Source organism: Lutra lutra, chromosome 2 (genome assembly GCF_902655055.1).
Source record: "Lutra lutra chromosome 2, mLutLut1.2, whole genome shotgun sequence".
NCBI classification, from domain to species: domain Eukaryota; kingdom Metazoa; phylum Chordata; class Mammalia; order Carnivora; family Mustelidae; genus Lutra; species Lutra lutra.
The window spans coordinates 80,869,878-80,889,950 of NC_062279.1; the positions used below are offsets into that span (position 1 = coordinate 80,869,878).

The 20,073-nt window shown below is 37.4% G+C and overlaps 1 protein-coding gene across 3 annotated transcripts in view; it reads left to right on the forward strand.

The window, feature by feature from the left end:
- Nucleotides 1-20,073, forward strand: part of GASK1B (golgi associated kinase 1B) — a 53,182-nt gene that overhangs the window by 27,188 nt on the left and 5,921 nt on the right. For all 3 annotated transcript variants that reach the window (XM_047717809.1, XM_047717811.1, XM_047717810.1), the window contains exon 4: nucleotides 18,941-19,167. In XM_047717809.1, the coding sequence (XP_047573765.1) occupies nucleotides 18,941-19,167 (227 nt within the window). The remainder of the gene's footprint in view (nucleotides 1-18,940; nucleotides 19,168-20,073) is intronic.

Genomic DNA, 20,073 nt, shown 5'->3' on the forward strand with positions numbered 1-20,073 from the left:
CATTTCAGTACTGTAGACTGAGAACCCTGTAGTTAGCAAACACATAAGGAGGTATGTGCTTGTTAACTTCAGGGTTGTGTATGCCTCTGTGTGTGTGTGTGCTGTGGTTTTGTTTACTTACTGCCTGTTGCACCCTCCACCCCCACTTTCCCCATGGATTACTCACCACTGCTTCTACTTCCCCATCGAATGTGCAGCCTGGCCCTCAAACTCCAGTCAAATCCTTTCTCTGCAAAGTCTTCTGGCACCAAGTCAATCATATTAAGCTCCCTCTTTCCTCTGAATATCTAACATCATTTAAAAAATGTTCACAAGTTTTCAATACATTAAAATCAGAGGGCAACAACGCAGAATCATATGGATATGCAACAGAAGTAAAACAACATCATTGTTTGTTGTAAGGCTTGATTCATGTCCCAGCCTCTTCAATAGTCTGGTCTGTAATTTAGGACAAGTTCATAATCTCTGAGCTTTGATTTCTTTATTACTGAAATGGAGAATGATCTCACTTCACTTGGAGATTGATATGAAATGAAATCTTTATCACATGAAATGTTTATCATGATATCTGGCTGCCTATGGTCTGAATGTTTGTGTCTCACCAAAATTCATACATCGAATCTTAGCCCCCAAGGTAGGGTATGGGAGGGTGGCTTTGGGAGGTGACTAGGTCATGAAGACAGAGCTCTCATGAGTGGGATTAGTACCTTGTCAAAGAGGCCTGACAGAGTTCCCTAGTTTCATCTACCAGGTAGGGACAGAGTGAGATGTTGCCAGTTTGCTATTGGGAAGGGGGCCTTTACGAAAAACAGACTGTGTTGGCATCTTGATCTCATACTTCCAGCCTCCAGAACCATGAGAAGTAAATATTGTTTATAAATTACCCAGTCTATGGTATTTTATTTTTAATCGTATAATTGTAGCAGCGCAAATGGACCAAGGTACTGGCAAATGGAAAGTACTCAATAGAACAGCACAGATCTCATCTAGAATCACCCTTTTATAAGAATTTGAATGTATATATGCACACATAGCTGTGATTTCTTGAATCTCCAAATACTACAGGTCCTTGGAGTAGGGTTCATGTCTGTTTCTCTGTGAATTTTCTGCAGTAAAGAGCTACTCATCATAGCGTATCATACTATGTAGAAAATCATGAGATCATATAATGTTGTTTCTATGGACCAGCCATTCAGGTCAAATTGGGATAAAGGGCTGTCATTTTTGCAGAGATGAGGGCATTTCAGAGAACACATTCTTACATGTTTGTTAACTGCAGGGTTCTCACCATACAGAATCTGGGAAGCTAGTTGGGATTATATTCTGAGATTCTGTTCCTCAAGATCTCTAGTTCCTTTGTTGAAACATAAAACAACAAAAACGAACAACAACAAAACCCCCAAAACTTAAAGAACAAAGACTAACATAACAAATACCATGTTTCTATCTTCTAGGATTATACTGTTAACTTTTTGTTGTTGTTGTTTTTGCGTATTTGCTTTTATAATTTACTTTAGAAACATCAACACATTAAAAATCAGTTAAACTCCCCTTTGACCATCTCTTCAAGTCCCCTTCCTGCACTTTCTCTGAATAGATGGTCACTGTCATGAGTGATTCATTCACCCAATTTTAAAGGAATCTTACATGCATAGTAAGTGGATATTTGTGTGTTTTTAAAAGCTTAAATACTTTAAGTGCAATTGGCCACATGCTATTCCTGTCCTTTTACCAGTTAGAGAGAAGCAGGGTTTAGGCAGGCTGTGGTTTTATGATGCCAGAAAAAGGGATGTTGTAGGAGGTAGATATTAGGGAGGTTCTATTCCTGAGAACATAGGTCACAAGGCAATAGCCAAGAAAGTTTTCCTTAGATTGAAACAGCATCTTAATATAACAAATACCTTAGGGCATTTATTTATTGCTTCTGGCTACTTTGACACCATATGAAAGACTGCTTGGCCTCGTAGGTGTTTTATTTAGATAGTTTACTTTATAATCTTTTGTTCTTTTCCCTGTTCTCATAGCTTAGTACTTTTTATTTTAATTTATAAACAAAAATCAGGACTTATAAGCAAACAGGACACTGCTCATGGGATTCAGTTAAATTGAACTAACTAGAAGAATTTCTATGTTCTGTCTAGACAATTCCAAATCAATCTGTGAGGCTCAGTCATCATGTGAGATTTTGTGACTTGGCTTTGAGTCTGACACGATGTCATTTCTATGCCTGGGAACTATTGTACTCTTGTTTCTCAGTGTGATTCCTTTCCAGATGTCCTCTTGGTTAATCCACACAGCCAATTCCCCTTTGATTATTCATGGAATACATCCCATTTACACATGTTTGCTCCTTCAGAATCCTCTCTTCCAAAAAGAGTCTGATGTAGGAAGTCTGTGAAACCCCCCACTTCCGTGAAGAAACTGACCTGCTAGATTGTACCTTGTTCCCTTAACAGTTAGGCCTTCTCAAAACCTTGGGGAGATTAGGAAACCAACAGTAGAATTATATTGGCCTGTATTTCAAAAGGCAAATAGTTTCGCTTTTTATGGCCGTTAAGTGGAATGTACGTCTGCTGCTAAAAATTTTCTGCAAGAATATGACAGGATTGAGAAAGTAAACACAAAGGCAGTGGCCTGTGAGCCTGTGTTCTGGGCTTTGACATCATGGCTCTAGTGGAGGTCTGACTTTTAGAAACTACATTCTCTTCACAGCATCAAAGCTATTTGATTTTCCATGGAGGCAACATCAAAGAAAAACAATTGTCTAGCCATACTGACCCTGGTTTATCACAGAGGCATGGCTTTTTGGCCTTTACAACAAGAATGTGTTTCTCTGTACACTGATCCACTTCTCGTTAAGACTTCCCTGTGTCTCAAAGCATATTGCTCCTGTTAAGGAGCATACAAGTTGCTCAGACATCGGCTTCCAACTTAGAAGCTTTTAGAACCTACTGTCTAGTATTTATTCTCAGAGATTTCTGGCATTGATTATACTAAAGCCTTATTTGCATAAAACGTGGACTAGGAAATTGGTTCACATAATCTTTGCTCTTTTATCATTCTGAATCAAAGGGGAAAATGGTCAAATAAGTTATATTCATGAACTTCATATTGCTAAGTGACAACCAAATGAGCATTCATGGGTCAATTCTAATTTAATTATTAATCAAAAACACAGTATATGTTATTTAATGATACACATTTTTGCTTATTTCAGCACTTGCCATGGAATTTATAAACTGTGCTGAAATTGAGTACTGCATAGTTACTATGTCTCAATCCTAAATCTTGATGTATAGATAGCTGGGGGAGAAAGATCAGGGATTTGAGGAAGTCTGTGTGATTCCCTAACCACCTTTTGATATTCAGAGATTGTTTAATATATCATTTGAGCTAGCTGTGGGATTGGCTTCCCCATTAATCCTATGCCATTGAACCACAGACAGTTTGAAACCAACCTTAATTGCTATGTTCCAGGAAAATAGGAGATCTAAGCATCAGACTTGGATTAATCCTCCAGGAAGCAAATAAAAAACCATGGATAACTTAATACACTAGTATTTTCATAGGAACACCTGAGAGGGCAGGCAGATATTCATCTGGCCTGAATATAGATATTTTTTGATATAATTATTTTTAGAAGATTTATTTTAAAAATAATTTTGCCTGACAAAGTAGACTCAGAAAGGGTTAAGTGAGAGGTGGTTCATAAAGATTCTATAGGTTCCATCTTCTTGTCAACCATATTCAAGTTGTTTAATGAAAATAGATAACTAAGAGAAAATGGAGCTCAAAAAATTATTACTGAATAGGACTGTTTGGGGCAATGTCTTTTTTTTTTTTTTTTTTTTTTTTTTTTTACCATTTCAGAGGGTCCATGAGGTCAGCACTGTTTCCATAATGGTGTTAAGCCAGTTTTTGCTTTTTTTTTTTCCCCTCTATGTTCATGTTTGCAGTAGTGGATAAACTTGTTGGTGCCTTAGCACGAATCAAAGCTGGCACTACATTATACCAATACCTGTCCTACCCTTCATTGCCACTGTACTCATGTGAAAAAGTACATGCAAAATAAGCCTGATTCACTTAAGAATGTCCTTGATAAAGCAGTAAAACTATTAATTTTCTTAAATCTGTACCTGTAAGTATGCATCTTTTAAAAATTCTGTTTAAGGGGTGTCTGAGTGGCTCAGTGGGTTTAAGCCTCTGCCTTTGGCTCAGGTCATGATCTCAGGGTCCTGGGATCGAGCCCCACATTGGGCTCTCTGCTCAGCAGGGAGCCTGCTTCCCCCTCTCTGCCGGCTTCTCTGCCTACTTGTGATCTTTTTCTCTCTCTCTCAAATAAATAAATAAATAAAATCTTTAAAAAAAAATTCTGCTTGAGGGGAACCTTGGTGGTGCAGTCAGTTAAGTGTCTGACTCTTGGTTTCAGATCTGGTCATGATCTCAGGGTTGTGAGATTGAGCTCTGCATCAGCTTGAGATTCCCTCTTCCTCTCTCTCTGCTCCTCCTGCTTGTGCTCCTTCTCTCTCTCGAATAAATAAATTAATTATTATTAAATAAATAAAATAAAAAAAAAATTTAAAAAATGGAAAAAATAAAAATTCTATGTGATAACACAGGGAGAATGCCTAAGACACTCCTAATGCCTCCCACAGTGTGGTAGTTGCCTGGAGCAGAACTACTTAGGCAGTTGTTTGACTTGTGAGCTGAACCAGCTGCTTTTTTCATTAAACATCATTTTTACTTGGAAGAACAATTCCATTTCTCTTATTATTTTGTTGGAAAGTATAGCAATTTCTTTAAAAACATGTTAACATGTAATGGATGGGTCAGTGTTATTTTTAAATAATACGTGACAAGTTATTTTTTCAGGTTTAATTTCTATATAATAACTAGCTCACATAAATTCATCCTTTTTGGTGTCTTCAATAACTCTATGTGTCAGAGGTACTTAAAAAATGTTTGAGAAGCAGGTCTGGGTAATTTTTCTGAAAAAAACTTCCCCTTGTCCAAATAGTACTTATAACGTCAAAGGTATTACATCTCTGTGATTCTAAGATTCTGTGATTTTGATTTGAAGATTCTGAGCTTCTTACAAGAAAATGGGTAGTAGAAAACATGGAGGTCTGGCCTAATGAGAGGTCTTTTGGCAGTTAGCTCTCTGCATTAGATAGGTGTGAGTGGGTGAGCTGAGCGATGCCTGTATTCATTCTTTCATTTTTTTCAACAAACAGTTTTTGAGTTTGTGCACTCTGTAAAACATGATGGATCAGGCACAGTGAATCATACTTAGAAGCATCAGACTGTGATCTTCATGAAAGCAAAAAGCTTGTCTTTTCTACCCTGGGAGGCATTGTGATGAGTCAGACAGAAGTTGGTAGAAATTCACATCATACACTAGTTTTGTCTCCTTGGGCAAGTTATTTACCATCTTTGAGTTTTTTCCTTACTTGTAATGTGGGAAAAGATGATGTATGTCCCCTTGGGTTATTTTGATAATTAGAAACTTTATCATGTAAAGTGAGTTAGCAGTATCCTGGGATTTTTGTATCCAAGCTGCATTAAAGGGTTTACTTTATAGCAACTTGCTATCCCAAAGAGCGTAAAAACAAATCTGTCTTCAAACAGGAACTTCTGTAAGTACGTAAGTACATGTAGCAGTAATCGTTGAAAAAGGTAGAAACTCAACTTTATTTAGTTTTTTTCCAGTTCTATTGAAGTATACTTGACAAACACAACTGTATATACTTAAAGTGTAGAGTGTGATGATGATCTGATGTTTGTATACATGTGAAATATTTACCACAATCAAGGTAACTAACCATCTATCACCTCACATAGTTACCTTTTGTATGTGTGTGGGAGAGAATGCTTAAGATCTTCTCTGCATCTTTAAAGTATACAATACAATATTATTAACCATGGTCTGATCGTCAGATTTTACCCAACTGGCAACTAAAAGCTTGTACCCTTGACCAACATCTCTTCATTTCCCCACTTCCCAGCCCCTGGAAACCACCATTCTACTCTCAAGTAGTACTTATTTTTCTTTTTTTTTTCTTTTTTTTTTTTTTTTTTTTTTAGATTTTATTCGTTTATTTGTCAGAGAGAGAGGGAGAGAGAGCGAGCACAGGCAGACAGAATGGCAGGCAGAGGCAGAGGGAGAAGCAGGCTCCCTGCCGAGCAAGGAGCCCGATGTGGGACTCGATCCCAGGACGCTGGGATCATGACCTGAGCCGAAGGCAGCTGCTTAACCAACTGAGCCACCCAGGCGTCCCAGTACTTATTTTTCAATAACCAGAGAATAATCAATCTGTCAGAATTAGTTAGCTTTTTATAAAGAGAACCAATTTCCATTGAAAGATATGAGTTTAAATAGCTTTTAGATATGTTATATTAGATTGTGTTAATCATTGTTGAAGAAAGAAATAGTGATACTTGGTAAAGACGGTCAAGAAGACTTTATTGGTGATGATGGTTGTAGGTATAGGGACCACTGTAATGGGATATTCCAGCGGGGGAGAGAGATTGGGCTCCACCCTGAATACAGCATGGGGTCAGTGGAAGGCAAATTATGAAGAGGAAGTGCCAGGAGTAAGAGGAGGTCTGGTTTAACTGGTCTAACCAGATTCTTGCTGAAGACAGACCCTGGGGATCAGACATATCCCTGGGGGCCAGTGGAAGATGAATGCGATCAGATATCAATGGTGGCAGGGTTCTGGTTAAACTGACTTACAGGGCTCTTGCTAAAACTGGATTGTATATGGAAGTGCCTAGATGGGCCTAAGAGAAAGGTTCAGGAGCCTGATGAAAGTGACATCAAGCAAAGGAACTTTGTCACTATAATCACAATTGTGTTTTTGCCTAGTCATTTAGTTTATCTTATTTTTGCCAATATCCTTATAATAAAATACTACATTATAGGGGAAAATAAAAGTGATAGAAATTTCATGAGAATACTGAAAGTTAATATAGTCAAGTCAAGGAAAGAAAGTTTTTAGTGACAGTATTTACCTCAGCTATATGTATATGTAATCTTAAGTGTTTACAGCCCTATTTAATGTTAAATTGTTAAAAATGGTGTTTCATATCCTCAAAAGAAGGCACTTTTTAAACATTTTACTTATATTATTCTTGTTTTAATTTTCTTTGTTTACTATAAACCCATTCCATAAATCAGAACTTTATAAAATGTAAAAATTATTTCTCTTAGTTTTCTTTATAAGTCTTTACAGGAAAATGGGTGTGCCTTTGGCAGAGTCTATTTCCATGCAGCTCTATTTGTGCAAATTACAGATTGTGGATTTTCTTTCTCTAAAAATAGATTATCATTTGCCTGGTGACTCTCTTTAGTCTTTCTGGGGCAGAATGATGTTTGACTTCTGGTACTTATTCAGAGGTACAGTATCTGGGTTCTAAACATTGCATCTATAGAAATAGATCCAAATATATCATAGCATTAAACATGTTTTTACTTCCGCATAAAGAAATACTGTTCTATCTTTACTTACGATTCAGTAACATGGAAGAAACTAGACATGCCGCATTGAATTGGTTCATATTGATATTTTTAAATGTGGAATTCTAGAGATTGAGTAGTATAGAGCAAATGACTGCTCTTTCCAGAGGCAGAGGCAAAAGTGAGCCTACGGCCATTGTTAGGTGTATATATTGAGAACTATTTTTACTTTTCTTAGTGTTCATCAGATGTTCTGCTAGTCACATTTACATGCAGAGTAATTTAATGGGCACCCGTTGCCATGGCAGCAAAGAACGAAAATTAAATCTATTATTTTATGACGTGAGAGTTCCCAAGTGATACAGGTACAGGCTGGTGAGAACACTTTTGCTTTTGCTTGTGTAGAGCTCCCAAGGTAAGACACTAAATCTGTATTAACAAGTACCATGGGGACTATGGGATTTATTTGAGGTTGCTCTTCTCTATGATCTGGTCTACCTTTATACATTCATTAGACTACAGGGATCCATCTAGTTTCACTGGTAACATGGTAGCAGTACACAAATTCACATCAAGACACACTCACATACAAGGCTTTTCTAATTATGTGTTATTAGCAGATAAGTAAGTCTATATGTTTCCGTGTTTCTCTGTACCTAGGGTAGGGCTGATACTAGTTGTGATCCTCACTGTCTTTATGCCTTTTTGAAATAAGATAATTGTTGAAAATGAGACAATGAGACTTCCCCTCCTCCATGCATTTCCTAAAAACAAATGATAATTTGACAAAATGACAAAACAAGTTTTCTAAAGACAAATTATCTCATTGGACAATGAGATAACTGGGTTATCTGGGTTATTTGATGAGATAATCAAAGGAATATTCCGGAAACTGTTAATTACAGAAAAGGATGCCCTATTGCTTTTCTGTCCCATCTACTTGTTATGTATTTATCAAATGCCTAGTACTGGCAAGGTGTTATGGCAGACTCCTGTGGGATATAACAGTTCGTGATCCGTGGTTAGTAAAATTAAACCCACATAAGGGAGCCAACCAAGAGAAATGGCAAGCACAGGCAGTTCCATCTTTTGCTCCCTTCCCATTTTTTTTTTCCCCTTCATTCACTGGATGCTACTTTAAAAAAGACCCATGTCTTCCTTTGCCACCATTATTTTGTATTTGATTCTTCCCAGTAGAAAACAGGGTTTGAAGGAGTTTTATAAATAGCGAAATTCACAGTGAATACCAACTCTCAGGGGTTCTTTTTATAATACACACTTATCAAGTGCCTACTATGTGCCAAGTATTGGATGAGTTACTATGGTAAACTGTTAACTTCTACTTATTACATGTTTTATTGCATTATTTAAACTTCCTCTTTAAAAATACAGTTTTCTTTGTAAAAGTACGAATTTTAAGTGGTTAAAAACAAATGGCTTGAAAAGAGATGGTGAGATCTTAAGATATTGACTCACCAACCAGAAATGCACACATACCTACACACAAATGCTCACTGAGACCCTTAAAGAGGTGTACAAAAACGGTAGTAGAAAAATCTATAGGGTTATGTAATTTAACTCAAAGAGTTGAATGAGAAAAATATTTGGATCAGGGGATTTTCTAATCTATGTGAGGAGGAACATCTTCATTTTCCTCTCTCTTCAGCTTCCAAGTACACTCTGTCTTGATTCCCTTCAGTTTTTATTCTTTTTAACATTTCCCTCTGATGCCCTGCTCCCTTGTTTTTACCTTCCTTCCAGCTCTAAATGAGAAAATGATAGCGAAAATTGAAGACACTTCAGAAATTTGGCTTTCCCTATTGGGCACAATACTTTTATGCACCTTTTGCTCTCCTACCTGCCTTCATGTTCCCCTAATCCTCGACAGAACCATCTTGCATTATCCTACTTAAAATGTGACTCATTTTGAGTGACTCAACCTGCCAATTTATTAGTCCATGACAAGTACAAAAATTGCAAATAAGCACTTAGAAATTTTGATGGCCATTTGGTAGGGGAATTTCATCTGTTGATTCAAATATTTGGCTGGTATTTTGTATTTTATTCTCTAGTAATAAATTATTATTGTAATTATTATTATTATTAGTATCAGTATCATTTAACAAACAACAATCCATATAGATTGTGGGGCTGAAGGAACGATAAAAACAAAAACCCCTGATCTTTCACTACAGACATTCTGAGAAGCACTGGTCTCATGTACTCTCAGTTCTTCTAAAGATGTCTTTTGATTGCCTACCTTCATGTCTTTGTCTATTTTTTTAGTTAATACTTCCTGTCTCTCAAAACACAACTGTAATATCCTCTCCTTCATGTGTTTTTACCTGAACTCCTACACTGCAGTTTTTTGTATTTCTGCTGAAACTTTATAACCAGTATTTACTGAATGTAGTGACATTCAGTAATTTAGTATTCTATACAAGTGCATTTGCTTTTTTTTTTTTTCCCCACCACGTTGGCTGCATGTGAGAGAGATAATCAGGTTGGAGAAGGGCATGAATATCTGGGTTAGAATCCCGAGTTCTGTCATTTATGAAATGAGGGACCTTGGGTCAGTCAACCAGCCTCCTTGCTCCTCACTTGCTATTGGCAGCTCCTATCCCTTCGGGTTGCTGTGAGCATTAAATGCAATGATACATGTAAAGCATTAAGTGTACAGTTCCTGGCACATACTAAACACTCAGTAAATGACTGCTATTATGTTTTTCATTAATATTGGCAGCACTCTTAGAATATTTTTTATTGCTTTTGTTCAGACATTGCCTGAAATTAGTTATTTAATTTCATTGCTTTGAGGAAAAAGAAGCTATGAAGCCATTGCTTTGATAGACCCACTTTTTGAAGACACAGCTAGAATGGGTGGTGTGTAAAAGGGTGGAAAGTCATTGGATTTCTATAGATTCCTATGGGGCTTTGGAGAGCTGGTCAGTGCAGCAGAGGCATCCTTGTTTAGGCGCTGTAAACTTAACTGAGTCACTCAAAAGATACTTTTCTCATGCAGGCAAAAGTTACACCCCCAAAAGGAAAATAGAATTTAAAAAAGGAATTTTAGAAGAAGGCAGTATATCTAAAAATATTTCCACCACCACCAACAATAAATTTGGCTAGAACACCTGGATTTTTCTGAGTATAATTTTAGTTAGGTAAACATTGAAAATATATATTTTCCTAAAAGAGGAAAGAGCAATTTTATGGAAAATGGTGGTTGGTAGTAATCTTGGGATTCAGAAGATTAATTCTGTAAAAGATTTTCCTTGTTTTAAAGAGTGAGAGGTTGTGAATTTGGACAAGTTGCATTAATGATGATCAATACTCACATTCACTTAACTGGTAAGATTTACCCCCAATGAGTCTTCTTCGTAGGATAATTATCTAAGGATATAGACCTGTAGATGTGAACTATAGTGATTAATTATGTGGTAGTTAAATGAAATGATAGCTTTACTATGTGAGCCAAAAAATATATATTTTAAAACCATATTATAGATTCACAGTTATCTAGGATATGCTTTATTAGGCTTTAAAAAAATAGGTAAACTCTCTTGGAAGTAAGCAGAAATATATTCAATATATAACTAAATTAAATGCCTAGCAACATGGCACTGAATTTAAGGGAGTGGATTATGGTTTTGTGGTCAAATTATTTTTGGTATAGTGAATGTGAATTCAAAAGGAAGACTATAAACAAAATTCTGAGAAAAGCTAGGGAATAAGATTTAAGAGCTACTTAAGTCCTTGCTAGACAAGGACAATAATACAAAGACATAATTTACTTTACTTAGAGGATAAGAAAAATGAAGAGAAACCCAGATTATTTGCCTTACAACCCGGTTATATATTTGTAGGTGTACACACTCACACCGCCCCATACACACTCAACATGTATTAACATACCTACCAACTTCACATGTACATCCAAATAAAAGGGGGCGGTGAACATTTTCTGGACAAGGAGTTGAGCTGAACACACATGCATTTTTAATAATAAGGTCTGTTAGACTTGAATAGCACAACAGTCTGTCAGGGAAGTGGTGAAATCATCACAGACTGTTGAGTGATTCAAAATTAGATCAGACAAAGCACTTTAAAAATACACTGTAGGAACCAATCTAATGCTGGGAATGCAATAAGAAAAAAATGACCTAAATCGGTCTTTTCCACCTCTAACTTTTAATGTTTTCTTGTAGTTTAAAATAGAAAAGTATAATATTTATAGGAGTACTGAAAATTGATATCTGGACTCTGAAGAGCTTATTATTTAACATTAATATTTTTGACTCATGGCTTTGTTGTAGAAACAACAGAAATGTAGCTATATTTCTTAGTCCTTTCTTCACTGATATGAAATCAACAATGAAGAAAAGGCTCAGGTTCAGGGTACCATTTATTAAGCGGTTGATAGATTAGTCCTTAAAACTTAAATGCCTACCATTTATCCTTTGTAACAGACCTTGAATGTTGTGGTCAAAATTAAATAGGATTTATGTTATTTTTTTCTATTATATAATGCCATTATAACAGGTTATAAGCATATGATGATGTTGGACCATGATATAGAGATTCTTTGGGAATTATAAAAGAGGGGAAATTGGATGAGAAGCAGCTTCTAGAAGTATTATTTTTCATGTTCTCCCTGACTCCCTGATCTTAAATAATTGGCAATCAGATGCAATCTCTTTATGTCACTTGATTTCTCTTATATTCAAAGGAAGTCAAGGTACTACACAAAATGGATCAAATTGTTTGAAGTGAAAGGACTCAATATATTTTTTTTAATTTTATTTTTTATAAACATATAATATATTTTTATCCCCAGGGGTACAGGTCTGTGAATCGCCAGGTTTACATACTTCACAGCACTCACCATAGCACATAACCTCCCCAATGTCCATAACCCCACCCCCCCTCCCAACCCCCCTCCCCCCATCAACCCTCAGTTTGTTTTGTGAGATTAAGAGTCACTTATGGTTTGTCTCCCTCCCAATCCCATCTTGTTTCATTTACTCTTCTCCTACTCCCTTAACCCCCCATGTTGTATCTCCTCTCCCTCATATCAGGGAGATCATATGATAGTTGTCTTTCTCCGATTGACTTATTTCGCTAAGCATGATACCCTCTAGTTCCATCCACGTCGTCGCAAATGGCAAGATTTAATTTCTTTTGATGGCTGCATAGTATTCCATTGTGTATATATACCACTTCTTCTTTATCCATTCGTCTGTTGATGGACATCTAGGTTCTTTCCATAGTTTGGCTATTGTAGACATTGCTGCTATAAACATTCGGGTGCACGTGCCCCTTCGGATCACTACGTTTGTATCTTTAGGGTAAATACCCAGCAGTGCAATTGCTGGGTCATAGGGTAGTTCTATTTTCAACATTTTGAGGAACCTCCATGCTGTTTTCCAGAGTGGTTGCACCAGCTTGCATTCCTACCAACAGTGTCGGAGGGTTCCCCTTTCTCCGCATCCTCGCCAGCATCTGTCATTTCCTGACTTGTTAATTTTAGCCATTCTGACTGGTGTGAGGTGATATCTCATTGTGGTTTTGATTTGTATTTCCCTGATGCCGAGTGATGTGGAGCACTTTTTCATGTGTCTGTTGGCCATCTGGATGTCTTCTTTGCAGAAATGTCTGTTCATATCCTCTGCCCATTTCTTGATTGGATTATTTGTTCTTTGGGTGTTGAGTTTGCTAAGTTCTTTGTAGATTTTGGACACTAGCCCTTTATCTGATATGTCATTTGCAAATATCTTCTCCCATTCTGTCAGTTGTCTTTTGGTTTTGTTCACTGTTTCCTTTGTTGTGCAAAAGCTTTTGATCTTGATAAAATCCCAATAGTTCATTTTTGCCCTTGCTTCCCTTGCCTTTGGTGATGTTCCTAGGAAGATGTTGCTGCGGCTGAGGTCGAAGAGGTTGCTGCCTGTGTTCTCCTCGAGGATTTTGATGGATTCCTTTCTCACATTGAGATCCTTCATCCATTTTGAGTCTATTTTCGTGTGTGGTCTAAGGAAATGATCCAATTTCATTTTTCTGCATGTGGCTGTCCAATTTTCCCAACACCATTTATTGAAGAGGCTGTCTTTGTTCCATTGGACATTCTTTCCTGCTTTGTCGAAGATGAGTTGACCATAGAGTTGAGGGTCTATTTCTGGGCTCTCTATTCTGTTCCATTGATCTATGTGTCTGTTTTTGTGCCAGTACCATGCTGTCTTGATGATGACAGCTTTGTAATAGAGTTTGAAGTCCAGAATTGTGATGCCACTGACTTTGGCTTCCTTTTTCAATATTCCTTTGGTTATTCGAGGTCTTTTCTGGTTCCATATAAATTTTAGGATTATTTGCTCCATTTCTTTGAAAAAAATGGATGTTACTTTGATAGGAATTGCATTAAATGTGTAGATTGCTTTAGGTAGCATAGACATTTTCACAATATTTATTCTTCCAATCCAGGAGCATGGAACATTTTTCCATTTCTTTGTGTCTTCCTCAATTTCTTTCATGAGTATTTTATAGTTTTCTGAGTATAGATTCTTAGTCTCTTTGGTTAGGTTTATTCCTAGGTATCTTATAGTTTTGGGTGCAATTATAAATGGGATGGACTCCTTAATTTCTCTTTCTTCTGTCTTGTTATTGGTGTAGAGAAATGCAACTGATTTCTGTGCATTGATTTTATATCCTGACACTTTACTGAATTCCTGTACAAGTTCTAGCAGTTTTGGAGTGGAGTCTTTTGGGTTTTCCACATATAGTATCATATCATCTGCAAAGAGTGATAGTTTGACTTCTTCTTTGCCGATTTGGATGCCTTAAATTTCCTTTTGTTGTCTGATTGCTGAGGCTAGGACTTCTAGTACTACGTTGAAGAGCAGTGGTGATAACGGACATCCCTGTCGTGTTCCTGACCTTAGCGGAAAAGCTTTCAGTTTTTCTCCATTGAGAATGATATTTGCGGTGGGTTTTTCATAGATGGCTTTGATAATATTGAGGTATGTGCCGTCTATCCCTACACTTTGAAGAGTTTTGATCAGGAAGGGATGCTGTACTTTGTCAAATGCTTTTTCAGCATCTATGGAGAGTATCATATGGTTCTTGTTCTTTCTTTTATTAATGTGTTGTATCACATCGATTGATTTACGGATGTTGAACCAACCTTGCAGCACTGGGATAAATCCCACTTGGTCGTGGTGAATAATCCTTTTAATGTACTGTTGAATCCTATTGGCTAGTATTTTGGCGAGAATTTTTGCATCTGTGTTCATCAAGGATATTGGTCTGTAGTTCTCTTTTTTGATGGGATCCTTGTCTGGTTTTGGGATCAAGGTGATGCTGGCCTCATAAAATGAGTTTGGAAGTTTTCCTTCCATTTCTATTTTTTGGAACAGTTTCAGGAGAATAGGAATTAGTTCTTCTTTAAATGTTTGGTAGAATTCCCCGGGAAACCATCTGGCCCTGGGCTTTTGTTTGTTTGGAGATTTTGATGACTGTTTCAATCTCCTTATGGTTATGGGTCTGTTGAGGCTTTCTATTTCTTCCTGGTTCAGTTGTGGTAGTTTATATGTCTCAGAATGCATCATTTCTTCCAGATTGTCAATTTGTTGGCGTAGAGTTGCTCATAGTATGTTCTTATAATTGTCTGTATTTCTTTGGTGTTTGTTGTGATCTCTCCTCTTTCATTCATGATTTTATTTATTTGGGTTCTTTCTCTTTTCTTTTGATAAGTCTGGCCAGGGTGTTTATCAATCTTATTAATTCTTTCAAAGAACCAGCTCCTAGTTTCGTTGATTTGTTCTATTGCTTTTTGGTTCCTGATTCATTGATTTCTGCTCTGATCTTTATGATTTCTTTTCTCCTGCTGGGTTTAGGGTTTCTTTCTTGTTCTTTCTCCAGCTCCTTTAGGTGTAGGGTTAGGTTGTGTACCTGAGACCTTTCTTGTTTCTTGAGAAAGTCTTGTACCGCTATATATTTTCCTCTCAGGACTGCCTTTGTTGTGTCCCACAGATTCTGGACCGTTGTGTTTTCATTATCATTTGTTTCCATGAATTTTTTTCAATTCTTCTTTGATTTCCTGGTTGACCCATTCATTCTTTAGAAGGATGCTGTTTAGTCTCCATGTATTTGGGTTCTTTCCAAATTTCCTCTTGTGATTGAGTTCTAGTTTCAGAGCATTGTGGTCTGAAAATATGCAGGGAATGATCCCAATCTTTTGATACTGGTTGAGACCTGATTTAGGACCAAGAATGTGATCTATTCTGGAGAATGATCCATGTGCACTAGAGAAGAATGTGTATTCTGTTGCTTTGGGATGAAATGTTCTGAATATATCTGTGATGTCCATCTGGTCCAGTGTGTCATTTAAGGCCTTTATTTCCTTGTTGATCTTTTGCTTGGATGATCTGTCCATTTCAGTGAGGGGAGTGTTAAAGTCCCCTACTATTATTGTATTATTGTCGATGTGGTTTCTTTGATTTTGTTATTAATTGGTTTATATAGTTGGCTGCTCCCACGTTAGGGGCATAGATATTTAAAATTTTTAGATCTTCTTGTTGGAAAGTTCCTTTGAGTATGATATAGTGTCCTTCCTCATCTCTTATTATAGTCTTTGGCTTAAAATCTAATTGATCTGATATAAGGATTGCCACTCCTGCTTTCTTCTGATGTCCATTAGCATGGTAAATTCTTTTCCATCCCCTCACTTTAAACTTGGAGGTGTCTTCGGGTTTAAGATGAGTTTCTTGTAGGCAACATATAGATGGGTTTTGTTTTTTTTATCTATTCTGATACCCTGTGTCTTTTAATTGGGGCATTAATCCCATTAACATTCAGGGTAAGTATTGAGAGATATGAATTTAGTGCCATTATATTGCCTGTAAGGTGACTGTTATTGAATATTGTCTCTGTTTCTTTCTGATCTACTACTTTTAGGGTCTCTCTTTGCTTAGAGGACCCAAAGGACTCAATATTTTTTTCTAATAATTCTCATTTGTGCTTTTTTTCATTTAACCTATAGTGATTTGCTTGGGTTGCTCTTTCTTACCTTTGGGCAACCCCTGTGCTCATGTCAGACAAAGAAACTTTAACCAGAAGTGGGAACTTAATGTTCTCTGCATTTTGGATAAATCATTGCTTAGACTTATAGCCCCATGGATCAGTTGTCTGGAACCAGTCCTGCCAGGGGCCTCCCTTTATCTGTAGGTTGCTTGTAGATCAGCAATGTATCCTCTGCATTATCCAAATGATGCTTGCCTCACTAACCACCCCTGTCTCATGTGACTGGTTTTATATAAATGTCACAGAAAATTGGTTTAGGCTGACTTCTTTTATAATCCCTGTTTCTCAAGATACGCTATTTGATACAAAGTTCACTTATGTGCAGAAAACAGAGACAAAGGTCATTTGTCCAGTTCTTAAAGTTTGCTGTGGTAGGGAGGCAAAATTAAATGACCACTTCATTCTCCTCCGGGAGTAGTGATGGTGTGGAGGTACTTAACATGGGCAATATTTGCCTTGGTGCCTTACCCCACTGATGGATGGGAGATGGTCAAAAACATTTGTTGGATGAATAAATGAATGAATGAATGATCATTTCAAAGTAGGCTAAATTTTGGTACTACACTTTCTTTTATTTTTTTGGTACTACACTTTCTGCATTCCTTCTTGAGCAGTTGACCTCTTAGCGTGGCTAACTCCGCAAGATCTGTAAAAACAGGGAAAGAGAAATAATTGAAATTTAGTGCCAAAGGAATAAAAGTGACAGTGTTATGTCCAGCCATCTTTTGAATCATGAGCATATGTATTTTCTTTGATTAACCTTAAACTATTCGACACGATGTATTGGGGGGGAAATCTTGGAGTTTTGGAGATAAATATACCTGTGTCTACACTTGATCTTAGCCAAAAGGCTGAGAAGTGATAGCTGTGTCTAAATCTTAACTTTGCTACTTACTTATATCCTACTCAGAGTGGATTTGTTTTTTAAGATTTTTATTTATTTGACAGACAGAGATCACAAGTAGGCCGAGAGGCAGGCAGAGAGAGAGGAAGGGAAGCAGGCTCCCTGCCAAGCAGAGAGCCCGATGCGGGGCTTGATCCCAGGACCCTGGGATCATGACCTGAGCTGAAGACAGAGGCTTAACCCACTGAGCCACCCAGGTGCCCCCAGAGTGGATTTTTTAACTTCTCTGAAGCTCAATTTTTCTTCATAAATATGGAGAAATTGCCTTTTGTCTTGGAAGCTTGTTTTGACGTAAATAAATTCATACAGTGTGTATGTGTGGGTCTCAATAATAATAACTTTTCATCTTTTGGAGTATCTTCTAGATGCCTGGGTGAGGGCTGGATGGTATATAAATATTTTCATTACTATCCTCACTAATTGTACAAGGTGCAGTGCCATAATATCATTCCTATTATATAGGTAATTAAATTGAAAGTCAGTGATGTAAAGGAATCTACACAAGGTTGTAGAGATTTGACTTGAAACTTATCTAATTCCTAGCCTGAGGCTTTAATTTACCCTGATTAATAAATATCATTTCTTTTGTGCCCAAAGGAAATGGAAATAACACAGTTCTCCCTTTCTAATTAATCTATTTACTTCTTCTATAGGATAGAAACCCTATCCCTGTAATAAACCCCACTGGGCCCAATAATTTTGTTCATCCTGCTCACTTATTTAGAATCTAGCTGTGGGCTCCATATAGGTAGTGCTTTTTGTTATCATTGCTGGATGTCACATCTTTTCAAAGATTTATTCCATGTTATTTATTTCAGGTTAGATAGTATAATTCTAAAGTCCAAAGAGGTTAGAGGATGCAGTAAACTTTTAGAGCCACTGAGATAACTTAGGTTTTCTATAATCCAGCTGGAGGAAAAAAAAAATGAGCCATAGCCTTTAGGTATATAAAAGTGCAGTGGTAAGGGTGTCTGGGTGGCTCAGTTGTTAAGCATCTGCCTTTGGCTCAGGTCATGATCCCAAGGTCCTGGGATTGAGCCCCTCATCAGGCTCCCTGCTCTAGGGGAGGCTGCTTCTCCCTCTCCCACTTCCTCTGCTGTGTTCTCTCTCTTGCTGTGTCTCTCTCTGTCAAATAAATAAATATAATCTTAAAAAAAAAAGTGCAGTGGTTTCTATCTTCTGCCATGAATAGAGCCAGAGATTCTTCTGGCCATATGTCTACAAATGATGTCAGTGGGAACTTTGAATATTAAGGGTGGAGATGTCTAACTTGGATGATCTGACTTTGGAGCTGTTAGAAGCTGGAAATGCTTTTAACCATGGCTGAGTCAGAGGGATATGAACCTTGGACTTCCTCTGACAGTTGCCTTTAATTAAATGAGCCTGGCCTTATTAGATTCTGGCAAGTCAGATATTTAGAAAGCACTAATTCTTCAGAAATCTTACTTTCCCAAGTTTTGTTTTCACTCAGCATCTTAGATTTTGTTTTTGCTTTCCATTTTCAGATTTATAATCGCTTAGATACAAATTGCTGTGGATTCCGACCTCGAAAGGAAGATGTCTGTGTACAGAATGGTCTGAGGCCAAAATGTGACAACCAAGATTCTGTGGCTCTAGCACATGTTATCCAGCGAAAGCATGACCCAAGGCATTTGGTCTTCATAGACAACAAGGGTTTCTTTGACAGAAGTGAAGATAACTTAAACTTCAAATTGTTAGAAGGCATCAAAGAGTAAGTTTTATGATGTAGTAACATCTATGGGACATCACATTTCTATTAAATAAGTGGTAAGGTTTTGAGAAAACTCAAATGCTATGTGTGACTGATCTAACCCTTGAAAAGGAATTGTGGATGTGGAATCCGGGGATGGAGGCCCAGAAATGGGAAACAGACCTAAGCAGAACAGAACAAGACTGCAGCCATGGTGTCACTTTCACCAACCCATGCAACCTACAAAATTCCTGATATGTTTCTGTGGCCCTTACTGTGAAAATCCATGTGGGTAAAGTTGGAAGCATGCAGGGACCTCTGGAATAGGAACTGGCAAAGTAGGGATATGGAGACGGCCGGAAGCTCCATTATCAGGGCATGGGGCAGGGGGACTAACAGACACAGATACTGATGTGGTGGGATGTCCAAAGGCATAATAAACTCAAGAGATTTTTCTGAATGTGGCAGGAAATTGGAGCTAATCTGCTGATTAGGACACAGTATCAAAGGACAGCAGCTGTTTGAGTTCAGTTGGGAGGGTTTTGAACATTTGGAAATCTTTCTTGTAGATATAGACATAGACATAGGGACAAAAGTATCTTGAGCTTATCTATTTGGAAATAAAGGAAACTAATGCATTTAATAGTGGCAGGAACCCACTGTAGAGTCTGGGCCATTCAATTTTAGCTATAGGGATCGAGGCTAGATTTCAGGCCCCGCTCATAGCCACTCTTTCATAGCCTTCCTACCTTACTTAGAAATCAGAGTGACCAAGACATGGGTATGTTTGAGACTTGGAAATAGAGGGTGCATTAGTGAAAGAGTGAATCAGCTGTGTGAAGCTAAGTGACTCCTGGAAAGCACATGAAGGAGTCTAAAATTGAGAGTAGAACCCGAATCTTTCAAATCCAAGTCCAATCATTTTTC